The sequence below is a fragment of the Urocitellus parryii genome, chromosome Y (genome assembly GCF_045843805.1).
Source record: "Urocitellus parryii isolate mUroPar1 chromosome Y, mUroPar1.hap1, whole genome shotgun sequence".
Classification (NCBI taxonomy): domain Eukaryota; kingdom Metazoa; phylum Chordata; class Mammalia; order Rodentia; family Sciuridae; genus Urocitellus; species Urocitellus parryii.
This window is the reverse complement of record NC_135548.1, coordinates 330,028-349,559: the sequence shown is the minus strand read 5'-3', so window position 1 is coordinate 349,559 and position 19,532 is coordinate 330,028. Positions and strand designations below refer to the sequence as shown.

At 58.7% G+C, this 19,532-nt stretch overlaps 1 protein-coding gene across 2 annotated transcripts; it reads right to left on the bottom strand.

The window, feature by feature from the left end:
- Positions 1-1,115: 1,115 nt before the first annotated feature.
- Positions 1,116-17,851, bottom strand: LOC144251049 (glycoprotein Xg-like). 2 transcript variants are annotated; one of them, XM_077794174.1, is made up of 11 exons: positions 17,607-17,851; positions 13,941-13,982; positions 12,417-12,440; positions 10,507-10,569; positions 9,834-9,899; positions 8,896-8,952; positions 6,995-7,051; positions 5,504-5,548; positions 4,578-4,613; positions 1,801-1,917; positions 1,116-1,213 (listed from the first exon to the last, which is right to left on the bottom strand). In XM_077794174.1, the coding sequence occupies exons 1-11, from the start codon at positions 17,668-17,670 to the stop codon at positions 1,197-1,199; spliced, it is 588 nt and encodes a 195-aa protein (XP_077650300.1). In that variant the 5' UTR covers positions 17,671-17,851; the 3' UTR covers positions 1,116-1,196. The 2 variants fall into 2 exon arrangements, with proteins under 2 accessions (XP_077650300.1, XP_077650301.1); XM_077794175.1 differs by lacking the exon at positions 5,504-5,548.
- Between the last annotated feature and the right edge of the window lie 1,681 nt (positions 17,852-19,532).

The following is a 19,532-nucleotide window of genomic DNA, read 5'->3' as shown; positions in this document are numbered from 1 at the left end:
GGGTCTCCCTGAGACTCTTGGGTGGCCCACGCCTGTCATCCCAACTGTTGGGGAGGCTAAGGCAGGAGGATCACTAGTTCAAAGCCAGCCTCCACCAAAGGGAGGCCCTAAGCAATTCAGGGAGACCCTGTCTCTCAATAAAATGCAAAATAGGGCTGGGGACGGGGCTCAGGGGTCGAGGGACCCCAAGTTCAATCCCTGGTACCAAAAATAAAAGAGAAAAATGAGGAACGTGATTCTGAGACACGAGGGTTACAAGTTTTGGGTCCTTTTTCAAATCGAGGCTATTTCACCCCTCTCTGGAGACCTGCAGCCAAGGTGACAAGGTGAACCCCAGGGACTTGGGGGGGGTCCTCTGTATGAGTTCCAGCCTGCCATGACCTCCAGAATCTTTGGTTCTGATATTTGGGGCAAAGTGTAAAAACTTACGTCATTACAAACCTCTCCTGAATCAGACTGGATCCCAAGGCCATTTTTTTCGCGCCCTGTCCCTCAAAGTGTCCCTAAAAATAGAGCGAATGGCTCAGACCCTCTTTAGATGTTGAAGCATCTAGGAGGTTTCCCCTCCGTGAATAGACAAAGGTACAAACCAAGGGCGGAGGCTGAGGCAGGAGGCTGGCAAGTTGGAGGCCAGCCTCCACCACTCAGTGAGGCCCTAAGCAATTTAACAAGACTCTGCCTCAAAATTTTAAAACAACACTTTTTTTTAAAAAAAAAAAAAGGCTGGCAACATAGCTCAGTGGTAAAGCACCCCTGGATTGCATTCCCAGTATAAAAAAAGGAAAAAAGAATTTTCTAGAAAAAAAAGTCTTGCAAGACCCATTTCCACGAGGTGATTTTAAAACCTCAAATTCCATTTGGAGGGAACAGACAGGGGACGGAGGGCCCTGGAAATCCCTCCTGCCCCTTGCAGGGGGCGAAGGGGCAGTGTCAGTAATGAGGGCCGCAGCCTCTGTCCCCGAGACCCCTCTGCTCCCTGGCCTCCGCAGCCGGGCTCAGCCTCCGTGGAGGCCCCCCGCCTCCGCCCCGTGAAGGCAGCAGCTGCGGGGTGGAGGCCACAGGTAGAGAATCCTTCTGGAGGCAGCTGGCCTCCTTCCGCAGGTGGGAATGCACTGAAATAGAAAAGGAGCTTTTCCGTGGGACGGTCCCCGGCGTCGTGGGGTCCTTGTGGGGACCTCGGGAAGACCTGGGCAGCTTCACACCGTCTCTGGATCTGGAAGGGAAGGGGCCAAAGGTCTCAGGTCGGAGCCGGGGAGGAAGCTGCATCCCTCATCCCAAATGCATTTGGGGAGGATTTCCGCGAAAGCTTTTTGAGTTATAACTGGTATTTGTGTGAGCCTCTTTTTTTTTTTTTTTTAATGCGGCCTCATCGGATCTGAAGCGCGGAGGGTAATTATTTTCTTCTTTTTTTTTCTTACTTTTTTAGTACCGGGGATTGACCTCGGGGGCACTCAGACCCCCTGAGCCCCTGTCCCCAGCCTGAGAGACAGGGGCTCCCGGAGTGGCTCAGGGACTGTCAGTACCGCGTCTCGGCCAGCAGAGGGCGCGCGAGGCCAGGTTTTGGAGACCATCCCAAACTCCCTCCGGAGGGAGGCCGCCCGCGGAGGCCCGGGCAGACCTCCACCTGGGTGGTCTCCCATCCTCCCCCGGTTCTGGGTCCTGCCGTTGGAGGGTGTCTATGGCTCCCTGGGTCCCCAAGGGGCTAAGCCCTTGCAGTCTGTAAAAAGCGGCCACCAGGAAGCCTTCGCTTGCCGGCTTAAAGCAGCCCGTTCCACGAGAGGGACAAGAGAAGGAACTTACCACTGGCCCGAAAGCAATTCCTCCTCTGGTTGGACTTGAAGTAGCTGACCCCGGCCCCCACCAAGGCCACCACCACCACAGACACGATCGGGGACACGATTCTGGCCACCGTGTTGCCTGCAGGGTGGACAAAGAAAGTCTGCCTGAGGAGAAAAATATTGGTGAGCAGAACCGCGGCTAAAATGGGCGGCTCGGAGAAGGGCCTGGAGAGGCGCCTGGCGAACCGCGTCCTTCAGGGGACAGACACCCAGGGCCGCGCTCTGCACGCTGCGCTCCGGGGTCTGCAGCCCTTGATGGACAGGCTCCGGTTCAGCCGCAGGGCTGTGCCTCGGCACGCTATCGGGGCTGCCGAAGCCCCGGATGCTCAGCACAGTTCCTTTACAACCCAGCCCGGGGTCTGCTCAGAAGGGACCCCTGTCCTCCAGGGCACTTGAAACCACCTCTAGGTGACTTAGGGTGGCTGGAAGCCGTGGGGACACTGGTGACCCAGCTAAAGGACAATTTTCAATCCGTGCTTGGTGGGCTCCATCTGTGGCTGTAGAACCCACAGACATGGAGGGACAGGGCAGAAAAGTGTCGCATAAGAGAAATTGTGTATATGTATATGTGTGTGTAATGATGTGATCGCATCCACATCACATGCATTGAATTATATGCGAACTGTCTGAGTGACATGTGATAATTGACCATGTAAAATATAATATGCATAAATAATGTATGATCATATAATACATGTGATTACATAGCTTATTACATACGAGATATATATATATATCATAATATACTATGAAATATATGTTACCTAAGGTTGTGTATAAGATATAATAATCACATAATTATAGTAAATAATATGTAAAATATATTAAGTATACATAATCATCGCTTTGGCGGAGGCTGACTTTGAACTCGTGATCCTCCTACCTCAGCCTCCCGAGCTGCTGGGATGGCAGGCGTGCACCTCGGTGCCCCGCTGTGTGTATAGTTTTTTTTAAAAAAAAAAAAAAAAAAAAAAAAAAAACTAGAACATTCCTGCTAGGAGTTGTTTCCAAAACCAGGCTGATTCTCTCGTGCCCTGAAACAGAAACACCCTCCAAATATAGACGTCCTCCCTTCCTACAAAGTGTCCACGCACCGAGAACCGAGGTTGGGGACCTCTGTATACATACGCAGCCATATGTATGTGTGTACAGGAAGAGGAAAGGTGCGTATATGTCACTATGTCACTGTATTTGTATTTATCGACACTTGTCACTGTCTAGCTGTGTAGGTAGGTACATATATTGATTGATTGATTGATCGACTGATCAATAGATACATCGATCGATGAGAAGAAGGGGAAGCCTAGTTTGCATTTGGAGTCACCAGCGATGTCCCTGCAGACGGGCTCCGACAGCCCAGCCCAGGTCTGGGTGCGGGAGGTGACGGACATGGATGTCCCGTGTGGGCTGGAAGACTGTCACCTCACCATCTGTTTACCTTGCCTCTCGGGCCTCCCCAGAGGGACCGGCCTCCCTCCCTCCCTCGCCTGCCCAGGTCCACACCCCTGTGCAGGGCGGCAGGGCTGCATTCCTGCTCCGGGGGTGGGCTCTGGGTGGGCCTCCCGGGAGGCTGGGCTTTGGCAGAAGGGAGGCTGGGCTGGTCCTCAGCCGGGTGTGGCTTCTCTCTTCGGCGCCCTGCCCTGTTGGCGGCCATGGGAACGAGCCTCACCCCCGAGGGACGTGAGATCCCAGCGGAGGCAGAGACGGGAGGCCTCAGCTGCAGCCCCAGGTCTACGGGGAGACTCGGCCTCCCAACCAAGAGGGCGAGCAGCCTCCACCCGAGCACCACGCAGCAGGGAGGCCGGGTGGGCCTTAAACCACCACCATCAAATACTGAGATAGTAGCAAACAGTTGGGAGGGGTTCTTTTGTTACACAGCGCAGCTGACTGATACTCACTGCTTTCCTCTCTACGCCCCTTAGACGTCGTTCCGGTGCGGTCATTGCTACCAAGTGGCCCCCACCCACCCACCCACCCCGTGTGGGCTCCCTCTTTCCCATGAGTCACAGGACCCCAGGGGGTCAGCCTGGGCTGCAGGGGCTTCTCTGCCCTTCTCTCTGCCCTTCTCGGCTCTCTCTGATTTGAGGGACACGAGGTGTCCACACCGGATTCCCAGGGTCAGGGGACAGAGATGGCCGAGACGGCGGGGCTATGATAAGGAATCAAGGGGTTCTCCTGAGATGCCACACCCAGGCACCTGCTTCCCAGTCCACGCCGACGCCGTGGCCGCTGGGCATGGCCGGTCCCCCCGTCCTCTCCCGTAGTGGACGGGACAGCCTCGGGGCTGGGCGCGCGGGTCGCGATCATCCTGGGTCTGCGCTCAAGCTGGCTGGGACCAGGTCCCTGGGAGGGCGGGGACCCTGCCCCCTGCTAGTTGGCCCTTTGGGCGCAGCGTCCTCTGTCCTGTGCCCTGAGATGGCCGATGGGGCATTTGAGGGCTTAGCTGGGGCAGAACGACCCTCCCCTCCCCTGACCCGCAGCTGTCTGTCCCGGGTGCTGACTGACTGTCCCCTGCACAGGGGCCATGAGGACCCTCGGGCCAAGCCCGGGCTGCAAGGCGCGACAGCCCCGGGCTGTCCCCACCGCTGCTCCCTGTGAATGCCCGTGGGTGGCGCAGCCTGTGGACGGGGCACGTGAAAAGTGCAGTCAGGGGGGACAGGGGACGGCCACCGGGGTGGGCACAGCGCCCGTCTACACCGCGCCCGCCCACCCGGGTCCGAGGAGACGTGGCGGGCTCACCTTGTGGGTTGCCGTAGGTGGACTGTCCGTCTCCACCTGCAAACAGAACAGGACACGGTCACGCGCTCAGCTCCGCCCGCGCACGTCTGAGAGGCTCAGGGCGCAGGCGCGGGGCTGCCGAGGGTTTGCATCGCGCTCGCAAGCGGAGCGCACGGGCCACGGGGGCCAGGTGGCCGGGCAGAGGGCAGGCGCAGGGACTTCGGGGTGGGCAGGGTCACTCGGGTGTGCGACACACAGCGCAGGCACACACACACGCAGCGAGCTACACCAGTGTGCACGCACACCCACCACGGTACGTGACACACGCAGACACACAGCAACGCGTGTGCCCATCCACACACGGGTGCACACATCCGTGCCCGCTGCACCCCCGAGGGCAGAACAGCCCTTACACACTCCGTCAAGAGTGTGCAGACATGTGTATCCACACACCTCCGTATGCACAGAAAACACACGCAGGCACACGCGCTCACACACCTACACGCACGCACCATGGTAAGACGACTGCACACGTGCGCACCCCTCAGCTCCACGGTCACACACACGCGCACGCAAGAACACACGTGTGCAATTCACGTGCACATCGAGCACAAGATAGAACAGAGTGCATGCACATGCACCTGCGTGCATGCGCGCAATCATGCACATCCTGCACAAGCACATTCGCGTGCCCAAATACACGCGTGTGAGCGCAAAGCGTGCTCACAGGTGCACACACACGTGCACCCGAGGGCCGCAAAAGCTCCCCTCAAGATGTTAAGGCCGCGTGCAAAACAGCTCCCGAGCATCGAGGTGCGTGAGCGCAGGGATCGCAGACCTGGGTGCGTTAGTGGCCCCGCGGGGGGGACAGGCAGACCCCCTCCCATGCCAGGCCGGGGGTTAGTGGGGCGCGAGGACAGCGTCGCCCAGTGCGCCCCTTCCTTTACCATAGGAATTTCCATAACGAGGTTTGGGTCTGTAACCCCCTCTGCCTGCAGGACAGAAGGACCCGTGAGACGCCGGACTGGACCCGGGGAACCGCAGGGCGCAGGCCCCACACCCGAGCCCAGACCTGCCCAAGCCCCCCAGGGACTGGCTCCCGGGCACCCGGGGCCTCCAGGACCTGAGACCCTCTCCCTCTTCCGGAGGACACAGACAGCCCCGGCAGCGGTGAGGAGCCACCGGCCAGGACCCCGGTAAGTGAACAGCAGCGGAGGCCCGTCCAGGCGGCTCCCGGGCCTGTTCCCTGTGAGGGAGGCTCCAAAGGCCACTGGACCAGTCACAGGGCCAGTCCCCGAGGGCTCCCGGCCAGGTTAGGACACACACGGGCAGGACAGCGCCAGAGCTCACGGCTCCTGCAGCCCCAGAGGGCGGAGGCTGGACCCGGGTCCCCGGCTGAGCTCCCTCCAGGGCTCCAGGGGGCTCCTCCTGCCTCTCCAGCTCCTGGGCTCCAGGTGGCCCTGGGCGGGTGGCCCCTCACTGCAGTCTCTGCCTCCGTCTCCACGGGGCTCCTCCTCTGTGTCTGTGTCCCCTCCTCTGTCTCTGGGGAGGACACGGCCATGGCCTGAGGGCCCCCTGACCCAGGAGGAGCCCATCTCAGGACCCTCCACTGACCACCTCTGCAGAGATCCTGTTCCCACACCTGGCCCCAGGACCTTGGGACGTGCTGTGTGGAGAGACAGGTCTTTGCAGAGGGGATGGAGGTGCAGTGAGGTCCCCAGGGTGGCCCTGTCCAGCAGGACTGGGGTCCTTGTAGAGGAGGAGATGAGGACACAGACGCACACAGAGGGACGGCCCCGGGAGGACACAGGGAGAAGACGGCGGCTGCAAGCCCAGGGGAGAGAGAGGCCTTGGGAGGAGCCTGCCCTGCCCACACAGGGTTGTGCCTACATCCACTGATAACACGGCCCACCTTTTGCATTATTGAAATGCCACAGGCTATTGACATATGAAGTCTGCTTTGGGCCTCCCTTTGGGTGGAGAGCGACGTTAGCAAGCAGAGCTCCAAAGGCAGAAATACCCTCCCAAATACCGTGTCTCTCTCACGCCCCAAGCTTCCCAGTCTCGTGGGACCAGAGTTACAAGAACCGAGCTCTGGCCAGGTGCACGCCTGTCATCCCAGCGGCTCGGGAGGCTGAGGCAGGAGGATCACGAGTTGGAGGCCAGCCACCCAAGGAATTCCCATGTCACCGCGTGGGCTCCTTTGGGTGACGCTGCATCAGAGTCTCGCTCCCCATTAAACAAAGCTGTGGGTGCAGAGCCTGTCCCCCGGGAGCCCAGGCTCAGTCCTCCCCAGCACAGACAGATGCTGAGTCCCTGGCCTCAGCCGAGGCGGCCCAGCTCACCCAGGACCCCAGATACCAGGCCCAGGCGGAACCCAAGGGGAACCAGAAATTCCAGCATCTGGGTCTCCGCTGCCCAGCGCCCACATGACGCACCGTCTGTGTGTCCGTAGCCACCATGTCCACCGCTGTATCCACCACCGCCATCTCCTCCTGTCAGACAGAGAACGAGGGAGTTAGGGACAGCAGGCCGAGCCTGGCTCACGGGCAGTGGTGACCGACGGGTAGGATGGCCAAGGTGATCCCGCCAAAGTGACATCGTCCACGTGATACATCTCACACCAGGACCAGCTGTGGAGACTCCCGGCTTCACCCAGCTGTATCTGCCACATTGAAACCACTATGGGTGCATGCTGCTACTGCAGAGAGACTTCCGAGGGACCGGCAGCCCCGGGCCAGAATGACCCGCATCAGAAGCACAGCCCCTCCGAGGATCCTGAGTGGGTCTGTGTGGACCGACCCCTTCCAAACGCAGAGAATTTGCCTTAGAAGTTCACCTAGAGACCTACAGAAAGATCTATTTCTGGCCAGGCACGGTGGCACCCGCCTGTCATTCCCCCCGGCTCTGGAGGCTGAGGCAGGAGGCTGGTGAGTTCAAAGCCAGCCTCAGCCATTTAGCGAGGCCCTCAGCCACTGAACGAGACCCTGTCTCTAAATAAAATGTAGAAAAGGGGCTGGGGATGCGGCAATAAATTGTCCCTTAGGGATTCCATCCCTAGTATAAAAAAAAAAAAACCCTATATATATGTAATTTCTTGACACCTCTTTAGATATACGCATATGTGGGTACACACGTGGGAAAATGTAGACCTTTGCATAAAGATATTTGTGGATACCTAAAGTCACATCAAGAGATCTATGCATGTGACATTAAAGGGTACAAACATATAAATGTGTGCACACGTGTTGTAAAGGTGCATACCTGAGGGTAGACATGCTTTGTATCGGGCCATACAGACATTCATGCAAATGCACATAAAAAGGTACTCGCAGGGTCAAACAGGCATATATTTGCATATGATTATCATATGCAAATATCACATATATGTATGAATGTCTATGCAAATACCATACATATATTTGCATATAAATATCATATGCAAATATCATACATACATGTACATATAAATATCATATGCAAACAGCATGCATATATTTACATATAAATATTATATGCGAATACCATGCATATATTTGCATATAAATACCATATGCAAATATCACACATACATGTACATATAAATATCATATGCAAACACCATGCATGTATTTACATATAAACATTATATGCAAATATCATGCATATATTTACATATAAATACCATGTGCGAATATCATGCGTATATTTGCATATGGATATTATATGCAAATATGATGTAAATGTGCATGAGCATATGATAGACACCTAAAGGTCCGTGCGCATATACAATGTACACACAGACACGATATATGTGTGCATAAGGGCAGCTCTGTGCATGCAGAATGCAGAAAGATTCACAGACCTAGACAGAAAGATGGTCTATATGCACAAAGTTCTATCCATTTGTATACAAATGGTCTATACAGACAGCATATATTAACCGCCTTCTGTATAGCCACAGGGAGGTCATTTTACCTGAAAATGACCATGGTTTTCTTTTCCTTCCATCCTGGGCACTGCACCCAGGGGAGCTTAACCTCTGAGCCATACCCGCAGCCCCTTTTGAGTTTTTATTTTGAGACGGGGTCTCACTGAGTCGCTTAGAGCTTTGCTAAGTTGCTGAGGCCGGCCTCCAACTTGTGGTCCTCCAGCCTCAGCCTCCCGCGTCCCAGGGATGCACCTTGGTGCCTGGCGTGAGCACAGGTCTTGAGAGGTGGGTCGGTGCACAGGCTCCCGATGCAGGGATGGACAGACCCTGTTTGTGTCCTGCAGGGGTGACCTCCCTCCTCACGGGTTCTGTCCCCACCCTCCCTCTCTGGGCACACCTGAGGCTCAAAGCGGCTCTGCCCCTATGTACCTGCGGGCGGCCTGGGCCTGGGCGGGTAGCGTCCATCATCGTCGTTGTGATGGTACCCTGTGGGGCAGAGGCACAGCGTGAGGCCCATGTCCCGCCCACACACCCCTACCGGACCCACAGGCCGGGGGCCTTTGTTGGGGACAAGCCCTGTGCACGCAGCAGCTCTTTCCAGGGATCCCGCAGACACATCTGCTGGGTGTCCTGTGGGCAGACAGGGACACTGGCCAGCAGCCTGTAGGAACTGCGCTCTGCAAACAGAGGGGCCTGCCTTGCTGTCACCTGTGCAAGGGTCCTGGGGCCCGTCCTGCTCAGAGTCTCCCATCAGGATGCTGTGCCCCCTCCCTGCCAGGCGCCACCCTCTCTCTCCTCCCGCCCCTGGTTGGCGGGGCCTCCAATGGCCGATGCAGCCCCCTGACCCTCACCTCGGCCCTGGAGGCGTCTCTGGCCTCAGCCCCTGCTCCCCACGACCCCAGACCCTTCTCCTCTTTCAGGTCCAAAATGACCTCCCTCTCCCACCCAGCAAGCCCAAGCCAGACCAGCTGTTTAGACGATCAGCCCCCAACACTGGGCTGAATGAACCTTTCTTCTTTATAAAGGCAGCCAGCCTGGGCTAATTCGTTATAGTAACAGAGAGCAACGTAGGAAGGGTTCAGAAAGAGGAGATGCTCCCGTTGAGAACCAGGAGGAAGGTCGCTCTTACTCCTTTGTTTCTTTAGTGCACACGTAAAATAAAAAGCCACTATATGCCACCACGTGACACGGGCAAAGCCAGACAGACCTATATGTCATGCATTCCCCGGGCGCTGGCCAGCGATTCAAGTAGCCCGCTGTGAAACTATCCCAGAGGGGAATTCACCAACGAGCGCCACTGCGTATGGAGTTTCAAGTGCTCCCGGATCAGTTGCCTCCGGAATCTGAACGGGACTCAAGGTCCTTACCTCCTCCGCTGTTATCGGAGCTCCCAGGCTGTGGGCGAGGCTGGGGTTTTGGCCTTGGGTAGATATCTGCAGGAAGAGAGCTCGGGGATTTCAGGGAAAGTGTAACATACTCACCCCGAGCGTGTGCGCACCCCAGGACCTTTGCACACCACCAGCTGCCCACCCCAGGACCTTTGCACACCACCAGCTGCCCACCCCAGGACCTTTGCATGGGGTGTTCTTTCGGTGGGAATCTCTCTGCCTGATGCCTCTGTGGCTCTGGCTGGGGTAAAGGACCTCTGGGTTTGTCAGTCACCACTGGAGTGACATTGCAGGCAGCGCAGCATACATTGGGGATGCTCTGGACACACCCTCTTGGATACCAGCCACGGGGGACTGCAAATTAATCGTGCAGCTCTGCACGCTAGATTCAAACCCCGGAACCGGAGCCAGGGAGCCGCCTTCCTGTGCGCGGAGGCAGGAATGGGAACATCCAGCTCTGAGTCACACAGGGCCCCGCCCGAGCTGGGACCTCGGCCAGGCCCTCGGGTTGGTGAGTCACTCCGGGAGGGGAAGGGCCAACGTCCAGACCCCGTGGCTCTGACGGGTCCTGCGCAGGGAGAGCCCCAGGGCAAGTGGCCAGAGCTGGGAAGAAGAACAGGCCCCAGGTGTTAGGGAAAGGAGCCGAACTTACTGCCTCCGCTGTCCGGGTTTGCAGGCTGGGGGCCGAAAGGGGGCCTGGGCTTGGGGTAGATATCTGTGGGAACAAGGGTGCAGGCTTAGAAGACCCCCCAAATCCTTCTATGACCCTTCTGCAGGACACACACCTCAGGCCGGGTGCCAAGGCCCACGCCTGTCTTCCCAGCGGCTCGGGAGGCTGAGGCAGGAGGATGGCAAGTTGGAGGCCAGCCTCAGCCATTTAGCAAGGCTCTGAGCAACTCAGGACCAGCCCATTTCCCAGCCCTGAGCCTGCTTCCTGGATTCTTGCTCTGTTTTCTTTGCCTTGAGGACGGCTCCCAAGTCCCCAGACACAGTCCACTCAAAGTCCCTTCCCGGCTGTCCACACACACGGCTCTCTCCTTCTCTCTCCTCCGTGAATTTATTTAATTTTTAATTTTTTTTTGTGCTTCTGAGATGGGGCTCCCCAGGATGGGCCTGGCGCTCGGCAGGTGCCCCCCCACGGAGCTCCAAGCCCCGCCCCAGAGCCACCGGGTCCCTATTTAGGGCGTCCTGCCCGGGCTCCAAGTTCGGGTGACACTGGCCCTCTGTTTCCGCATTTCTTTATACAGTTGTTGAGCACAGTCCTGCTACGGTCTAGAGAGGTGACGTCCCCAAAGGTCATGGGTGAGACCAAGCCGGAAGGTTCAGAGGTGACATGACCACCTTACAGAGGTGTAGACTCATAGTGGATTAATCCACTTGGATGGACTCGCTGGGTGGTGACTGCAGCAGGTGGAGTGTGGCTGGAGGAGGGGGTCCCTGGTCTCGTTCGACAGTCCCCTACATCATTTTGGTCCTCGAAATACGCCCTCTGGGGCCCAAGGCAGGTGTCCCCAACTGTCGCTGGCTGAGTGACACAGTGGCCCCCAGGATTATTTGGCATCGTCCTTTTGACTGGCACTCTGAGCTGCCCAGGAGCTGATGGACCAGGACACGCACTGTCCCCAGGGCGGGAACCAGCCCTGTGTCCCCAAAGAGAACGCGATGCATCCGCCAATTGTCATTGAGACCGACCTGAGCAGCTCACTACCGCCCCCAGTGGTCGGCTCAGGAACTGCAGGGCGGACAATGGTGACCCTTTTCTGGCGGGTTGGGGGGAGGTACCAGGGACTGAACCCAGGGACACTCGACCCCTGAGCCCCGTCCCCAGCCCTATTTTGCATTTTATTTAGAGACAAGGTCTCCCTGAGCTGCTAACAGCCTCCCTTTGGCTGAGGCTGGCTTTGAACTCGCCATCCTCCTGCCTCAGCCTCCCGAGCCTCTGGGATGACAGGTGTGGGCCCCTGGGCCTGCCCCTGGCCACCAGTCACCCATTTCCCATCTCTTTGGATGTCTCGATTCTGGCCAATTTATATAAACGGGATCCTGGGCTCTGTGCCCTTTGGGGTCTGGCCTTTGTCACCGAGAAGCTGATGCTCATGTTGTGGCTGGTGTCGCGGCTTCATCCTTTTGCATGGCTCAGTAATATTCCAGGGTGCATGGGCCACCTTGTTCCTTTTTCATGGCCTAGTCATATTCCACAGCGTGGCCGGACTAGATCGTATGCATGCCTTCATCGTTTGATGGACGCCATGCCTTGGTCTCACCTTTTGGCTTTACCGAATCGTGCTTCTACGTACGCGGCCTGCAGGGTTCTCGACACCTGATACCATCTATTTCTAAAATCCTAACCCTCCTAGTGGACACGATGGAGCTTCTCAAGGTGGCTTTTTTGATTTGCATTTGCCCGGTGACCAGCATTTGCTTGTGGCATCTACTGACCGGCCCCCCATCCCTCCCTCCCCTCGACACCCTACAACAGCCCTACAAAGCGTCTACACCCATCGCTGCCAAAGCCTCCGGCCCAGGGTGCGGCCCCCCGTGATGCCCCGAACGGCCACTCACCTGAGCCTGGCTTCGGGGTAGGTTCTGCGAACAAAGAGAGAAGACAGATTCAGTGAGCCTCCAAGATTTACCGGCGGCTCGGAGACAGGGCGTCCATGTCCTCGCTCAAAGGAAACCATGAAGAGAAACTGCAAAGCCGTGAGGAATGGGGACTGTCCACCAGCTGCCCAGGGGCTGTGTCGCTGCCCACAGATGGCCAGCAGGGACGACAGCACCCAGGACGGGAGCCGAGAGCCTTGGGATGGCAGGTTTTTGCATCTGTGAAGCTTAGATAAAGCCACACTTGGAAGGACTGGGAAAAGCAAGTCAAGAGACATTTTCAGCTTTCGAAACGGTGCGTCTCCTCACTCCTCTGACCCACTCACTGATTCACGCGGCAAACATCGGCTGGGTGCCCACTAGTACCAGAAGAGGTGCCGGTCCCTCTGGGCACCCAGATCACCCCTACGGTGCACATGGGAACATCCAGAGGTCAGAATTCTTGGAAGCGGGTATCAGGTGGGGAGTGCTCAAGGTGCAACCTTGCTGTGACTCAGGTGTGGGCGCAGGTGGGCATGTGGGGGCAGCAGGGGGTTGGAGTCTTCACAGAGCAGAGAAGATTGGACACACATCCCGGGTGTCCAATGGCCAGAGTTTTTTCAAGGACCCAAATGTCTACTTGGATGGACTAACTGTAGGCAGGTGGGGTGTGGCTGGAGGAGGGGGTCCCTGGGCTGTGCCTTTGGGGTCTCTGTCCTGTCCCTGGTGAGCAGAGCTCTCTCTGCTCCCTGGTGCCCTGTCCTGAGCTGCCCTCCTCCTCCAGGCCCTGCCGCCATCTTGTTCTGCTCCCCTTGGGCCAGAGCCATGGCGTCGGCCAGCCACAGACTGGACCTCGGACACCAGGAGCCCCAGAGAGACTCTTCCTCCTCTAAATGCTCATGTGTGAGACAGTGCAGGAACATTCAGAGGATTGGGTTGTGAGAGGTGTAGACTAATAAGTGGATTAATCCACTTGAATGGACTCACTGGGTGGTGACTGCAGCAGGTGGGGTGTGGCTGGAGGAGGGGGTCCCTGGGCTGTGCCTTGGGGGTCTCTGTCCTGTCCCTGGTGAGCAGAGCTCTCTCTGCTCCCTGGTGCCCTGTCCTGAGCTGCTCTCCTCCTCCAGGCCCTGCCGCCATCTTGTTCTGCTCCCCTTGGGCCAGAGCCATGGAGTCGGCCACCAGGGACTGGACCTCGGACACCAGGAGCCTCAAATAAATTTTTCCTCTTCTAAGCTGGGGACTGGGCTCAGGGGTCCAGTGCCTCACCAAAGTCCCCAGGGTATCCCTGGACCACAGGCTCCAATCTAGCAAGACAAGGGTCGGAACCGATGGCCAAAGTGGACCTCTGCAGAGAGACTTCTAGAAGGGCGTCTGTGGGTCTCCCGAGAAGGCTGGCCTCCCTGGAGAGAACGCGAACCTCAGCCCCCAGGGATTCCCAGCTGACCCTAGAGCCCTGGCCCAGCGGGGACCAGGCCAATCCCCACTGAGAACACGGGCACTTACCTGGGTCATCCAGGGCGTCCGCCAGGTCAAAATCTCCCTGAGCTGTTGGAGCAGAGAGGGCACAAGTCACATGGGGAAGCAAAAGGTGACAGATGACAACTGCAGGGATCCCTGTGCTCCTGCCTGCATGGCCCGCCGGTCCCTCTGGGCACCAAGATCACCCCACCGTGCGGCACGCTGTAGGATCTGACTCCCTGGAGCTCAGGGGTCCTCCTGAGCCCCAATCTCTGTGGGTCGTGGTATCAGAGGGGGCCCTGCAGCCACCCTCCAGATTACCTAAGGGTGACCATGTAAGGAATGACGGTGGGTGGTCAGGGACGCCGTGTCCAGTCCTGTTGGTGGCATTTCAAGAATCCCAGCCTCCCATCCGCCCCAGGACCTTGGCATCACTACCATGCCTATTTCCCAGGTGAGAAACCCGGGAGCAGCAGGAGGGGAAGGGCAGGGCAGAGGCTGAGTCTGCACTTAGACTCGGGCCCAGTCACCAAGTCCCAACGGAGGCGGGGCCTGGGGAAACCCCAGGAGCCCTGTGACGGAGCCACCGCCCTCCTCGGTGCTCCCAAGGCCACACCCAGTGTCTCACATAGCCAGAGCCTCTGCCTTACTCCCTCCGTGGAGGCTGGCCTCTCTGAAAGGCTGTTTCCCAACTGCACTGGGGTGGAGGCTGGGTCTTATCAGAGAAGCCACAGGAGGGCAGGGCTGGAGACTGTCCCCAGATATCACCAGCCCGCAGCAGGGACCTGTTTGCCCACGGAGGTGACTTCCAGAGACTTCCCTCCTGGAGCCCTTCTCTGTCCTCTCTTCTCTTTTCTTTATTGGGGAGGGGTATTGGGGACTGACCTCAGGGGCACCGGACCCCCGATCCCCGTCCCCAGCCCTATTTTATTGAGAGACAGGGTCTCCCTGAGCTGCTTAGGGCCTCCCATGGCTGAGGCTGGCTTTGACCTCGCGATCCTCCCGCCTCAGCCTCCCGAGCCTCTTCCCATATCCCATGGCCTCCTCCAGCTCTGATGGGCGGCCAGGGACCCCGTGGGTGGGCAGGACGCGGGAGGGGCCCCAGAGGAAGCTGAGCAAACTGGCCGGGCGAGGTTTTTGCCTGGTTTTGAGAGTCGCTTTCCAAGTAGGAATGTCCCGGGGCAGCGTGACTCACACACACGCGGGGAGGGGCGTGGGTGTCGCCCGGGCCTCCCGGTTGGGCCTCCCAAAAGCCAGGCGTGGCGACAGCCCCTGTCCTGCGAGATGGGCGGGAATCTGCCCTGCGATGGGGGCGGGGAGCCCAGCCAAGGGTCCCCAGGAGTGGGGGGGGGGCGCTCAGGGCGCGGCCAGCCCGGGCGGTGGACATCGCGCGGGCATCTTGCTCTCAGGAGGCCACGGACATCAGAACGCGTGTCTCGGACTTGCTTTCTGGTGGCTTGCGCTGGGTGGCCTCTGAATCCAACCCTGCTGTGTTCTGGGACCCCTAGCCCCACCCCCCCAGGAGTTGGGGACAGCAGCCTGCGTGCTGTCCTGTGATTTCAGGCTGGTCCTCGGGGAAGGCCGGTGGAGACTCGCCCCTGCGCAGAGCAGCGCAGCATTTTTGCACGAGGTTCCCCGGGCCCCCGCGCATGCGCACAGAGAGAAGTCGAGCCGCGGATCCTGCAGGGGGCGCTGCGAATGCAGCTGCAGACATCCCCCGGCCTCGTCCTGCAACCAGACCCCGGCCCCGGCCGCATTGGGTGCAAAAGCATGCAACCTGCAAAGACCCTCGGATCCTGACTTCTGTCCACACCCGCCGCCGGTGACCCGTGCACACAGCCAGCAGCCCAGACCCCGCGGCTCGGCTCCACCCAGGGGAGAGAACAGGCCCCGGGCGGGGCTTGGAAATAAAGGGAAAAAAATAAAAAATAATAATATGTTTTTTTTTTTTTTTTAAGGGTTTCCAAAGCCCTGGCCGGGCGCAGCACCAATTCCAGCAGAATTTGCACACGAAGCGGCGCGGCATTGAATTCAAGTCTACCGAGGCCACCCGATGGCAAACACAGCTGGCTCCTCTATTGTGTGGTGCAAACCAGTGTCACCTCATCTGCAAAACATCTGCCTTTCCTACTGACAGTTGGTGGGTTTTAGTACCAGGGATCGACCTCAGGGGCCCTCCACCCCTGAGCCCCCTCCGCAGCCCTATTTTTTTTGCATTTTATTTACAGACAGAGTCTCCCCGAGCTGCTGAGGGCCTCGCTCAGTTGCTAAGGCTGGCCTCCAAATTGTGAGCCTCCTGCCTCAGCCTCCGGAGTCGCAGACATTACATTACATTACACTGCACTCCCCACGATTTTTCAAAAAAAATTTTTTTTTCCTATAAAGAGGATTTTTTGCGCTTTCTCGGAAAGCGGTTGCACAATGGCTTTCTGAGTCTCTGGACCTTGAGGAACTCCCTGCAGCCCTTGCCCAGCACGTGGGAAGCCCGGGGGCGGGGGGTGGATTCTGAGCTCTGCAGACACAGAAAGAAACAAAGTAACCAACAAGGAAAGGCCACTGTGCCCTGGGCAGCCGCCCTCCCTCCCTGCATTTCTGTCCAGTGTCTGAGCACCTCAGACCCCACGGGTCTCCCAGGCTCCCTGCAGAATCAGCTCACCGTCTACTTTGCAGGGACTGTCACCAGAGACCCCCACCACAGCCACCGCATTGCACGGAGACCACGGCAGCCCCAGGCAGAGAACAGTTCTGCAAACACACCCGCCCGGTACCGACTGCCCTGCCTCCTCCTCCACCCTCGCAGCCCACAATTAGTATTTCAGTAGATATTATGCACCTCATGCATACACCACCCACCTGCCGTAGAGCCTGGGGACGTCCCCAGCACCACAACCAGGCTGTTCACACTGCCAGCCTCCAACCTACGAGGCTCAACAACCCTCTTTTCTTAATAAAAATTCCCGGCCTCAGGTATTTTGTGAGGGAAATGGACGAAGGAATACAGAAAGCACTCGGAGAACTCATGTCACCCTGCTGGCCACCAGAAAGACCCTTTTCAAGGGCAAATGAACAAGGCTCTGGAAATATTCATTTATGCACCTGTCAAACGGCCAGTCAGCCGACGTCCCCATCCATTTCCAACGAACCCCGGTGGCTAGATAAAGCAAGTGACTCCTAATGATTGTTGGTGGCCATCTCTGGACCTTCTACAAGTGGACCGTGACCCCCAAACGGAAGCAAGAACGTCTAGATTTAACAGTCCTATAGTCTCAGGCCAAATGCACGGGAGGTGACATCTACAGGTGGCATGGCGGTGTGTAAGTGTCTCCCTTGAGGTTTCTGGGCTCTGGACACCAGAACCAGCCCTGGGCATCTCCTCCGCCCATTCACAACCAGCTAATGACACCCTGTCTTCAAACAGGACAGACAAGAAAGGCCGGTGTCTGGAGGAAGCCTGTCCCTTCCTGACCGACCCTTCTGCCTCTCCCACTCCCCTCTGTCCATCATGCCCTGGAAGGACCCTCGGGGTCCCACGAACCTTCCCGATGCGGTTCCACCCTACAGTTCCGAGGTCCCTGCGCAACGCGATGCCCCATCCCCGAGCCTGGGAGGCGGGCGGAGCGTCTTGGCGGTTCTTTAGTAAACTTTGGCGTCAACTCTTTGCAGGACTCGGACCTGCGGGAACCCAGGCTCGCGGGGGCGCCCGGTGCTCACCTGGGGCGCGCGGCAGCAGACACAGGAGCAGCACCAGGCCGGGCAGCCCCCGCCGGGTCTCCATGGCTGGCTGAGGTCCCCGGGAGCGTCCGTCCCACGTCGTCCCACGTCGCAGCTGGTCTCCTCCGGCCGCCCCGCCCTGCCCTGTTGACGGCGATGTCCCCGCCTGGGCGGGCAGCGAGCGCTGTGTCCAAGTGGAAAATAGGAAACCAGCCGCGCGCGCGCGCGCTGCGCTCCCCGTGCCAGGAAACCCCGACTGCGCTCGAGCCCGGATTCCACCGAGCCCAGGACGAGTGCTCACACGCTCGCCCAGGGCCAGCTGCTCCCAACTGTCCCAGCCAATGGCACCAGCGCAGGCCCTGGGGCGACCTGGGCGGGGCCACATGCCAATCATTCAGCATCCGCGGCTCCTGGACGCCACCGCTGCCCCCGCGCACCTGCTCAGCCACGGGGACCGGACTCGTGCACCCTGGAGCTCGCAGGTGCTTGGCTGAGACCCCTCTGTCACTGGGGTCCTGCACAGAGGGTCAGGGCGTGGCCGCTGCAATCCAGGATCCAGGATCCCAGGGACTTCCAAGAATCCCCCTCCTCTCCCTGGAGCCCCCAATGATCTCGGTGAGCAGCAGAACCCATAGTCAGAAGGGGCGAGGGATCCTACAGTGGCCCTCTCTCTGTCTGTCACCTGAGACCGGGACACTATCATGGGGATCCTGAGAGACCGGATCTGATAACCAAGATGGCTCCTGACCGAGTACCGGGAGGGTAGCATATACAGCGTGGATACGCGGGGCTAAGAGGGGATCTCACGCAGGAACAACGGGACCCGATGTCTTCACGTGACACAGACTAGCTCGGGTTTGAAGCTTCGTAAATGATTGATTTCTGGAATTTTCCATCTGGTAGTTTGGGGTGGTGCTTGACTGCCGATGATTCGAATTTTAGAATGTGAAATCGTGGATGAGGGGGCACCCGCGTTTCAGAGAAGAGGCTGGCAGAGCTCAGCTCCGGGCACAGCAAATTAATGATGGAGGAGATGGGTCCCTGGGGGGTGTGATTCCGATACGTAAAAATTAAACACTGCTGGGTGCAGTGGTGCACGCCTGTTATCCCCGTGGCTCGGGGGAGGCTGAGGCAGGAGGACCGCAAGTACAGGGTACAGGGGATTATGGAGGTGCAGGGGAGTATCTGAATGCAGGGGAGTATCAGGATGCAGAGGAGCATCTGGGTGCAGGGGAGCAACTGGGTGCAGGGGAGCATCGGGGCATAAGTAGTATCTGGGTGCAGGGGAGTATCTGGGTGCAGGGGAGTATCTGGGTGCAGGGGAGCATCTGGGTGCAGGGGAGTACCTGGGTGCAGAGGTCCATCAGGACAGAGGGTCATAAATCGGAGCGGTGGTGGCAAAGACGGACAGAAAGGTTCAAATGCCGAGAGGCTGGGCCACGTGACTGCTCCCTGTCCCGGAGGAAGGGGCTCCTAGGCCCGTCCCTGGGAGGGGTGCCCGTGGGGGAGGGGCAGAGCCCTTACCCGTGGGGACTGGCCGTGCGCACCCCCAGATGCAGGCGGTTCCTGAGCAAAGGCCTAGGACCCAGGAGGACGGCCCACCCGCGGTCCCCCACATCAGGGGACAGTGCGCTGTCCACACAGGTGTCGGACCGGCCACCAGGGCTGCGGGCAGGGAGCTGCCGGGAACCCCAGCTGCCCGGCGCGCAGCGGCTCCTGAGGCCCTGCCGGGGGACAGCAAGGCCCTCCCCACGGGGTGCCTTCTCTGGGCGGCCAGCCAGGGCTCTCGTTCACTCCCCCGGGCCGCTGGCCACCCCGAGTGGACAGGCTCGTGTTCTGGCGGGAGAAGTCGGGAGCCGAGGCTGCCCGGCTGCAGCTGGAGTCCACCGGAGCCCGTCCCTGGGGGCCTGGGCGTGGGCAGCGCCC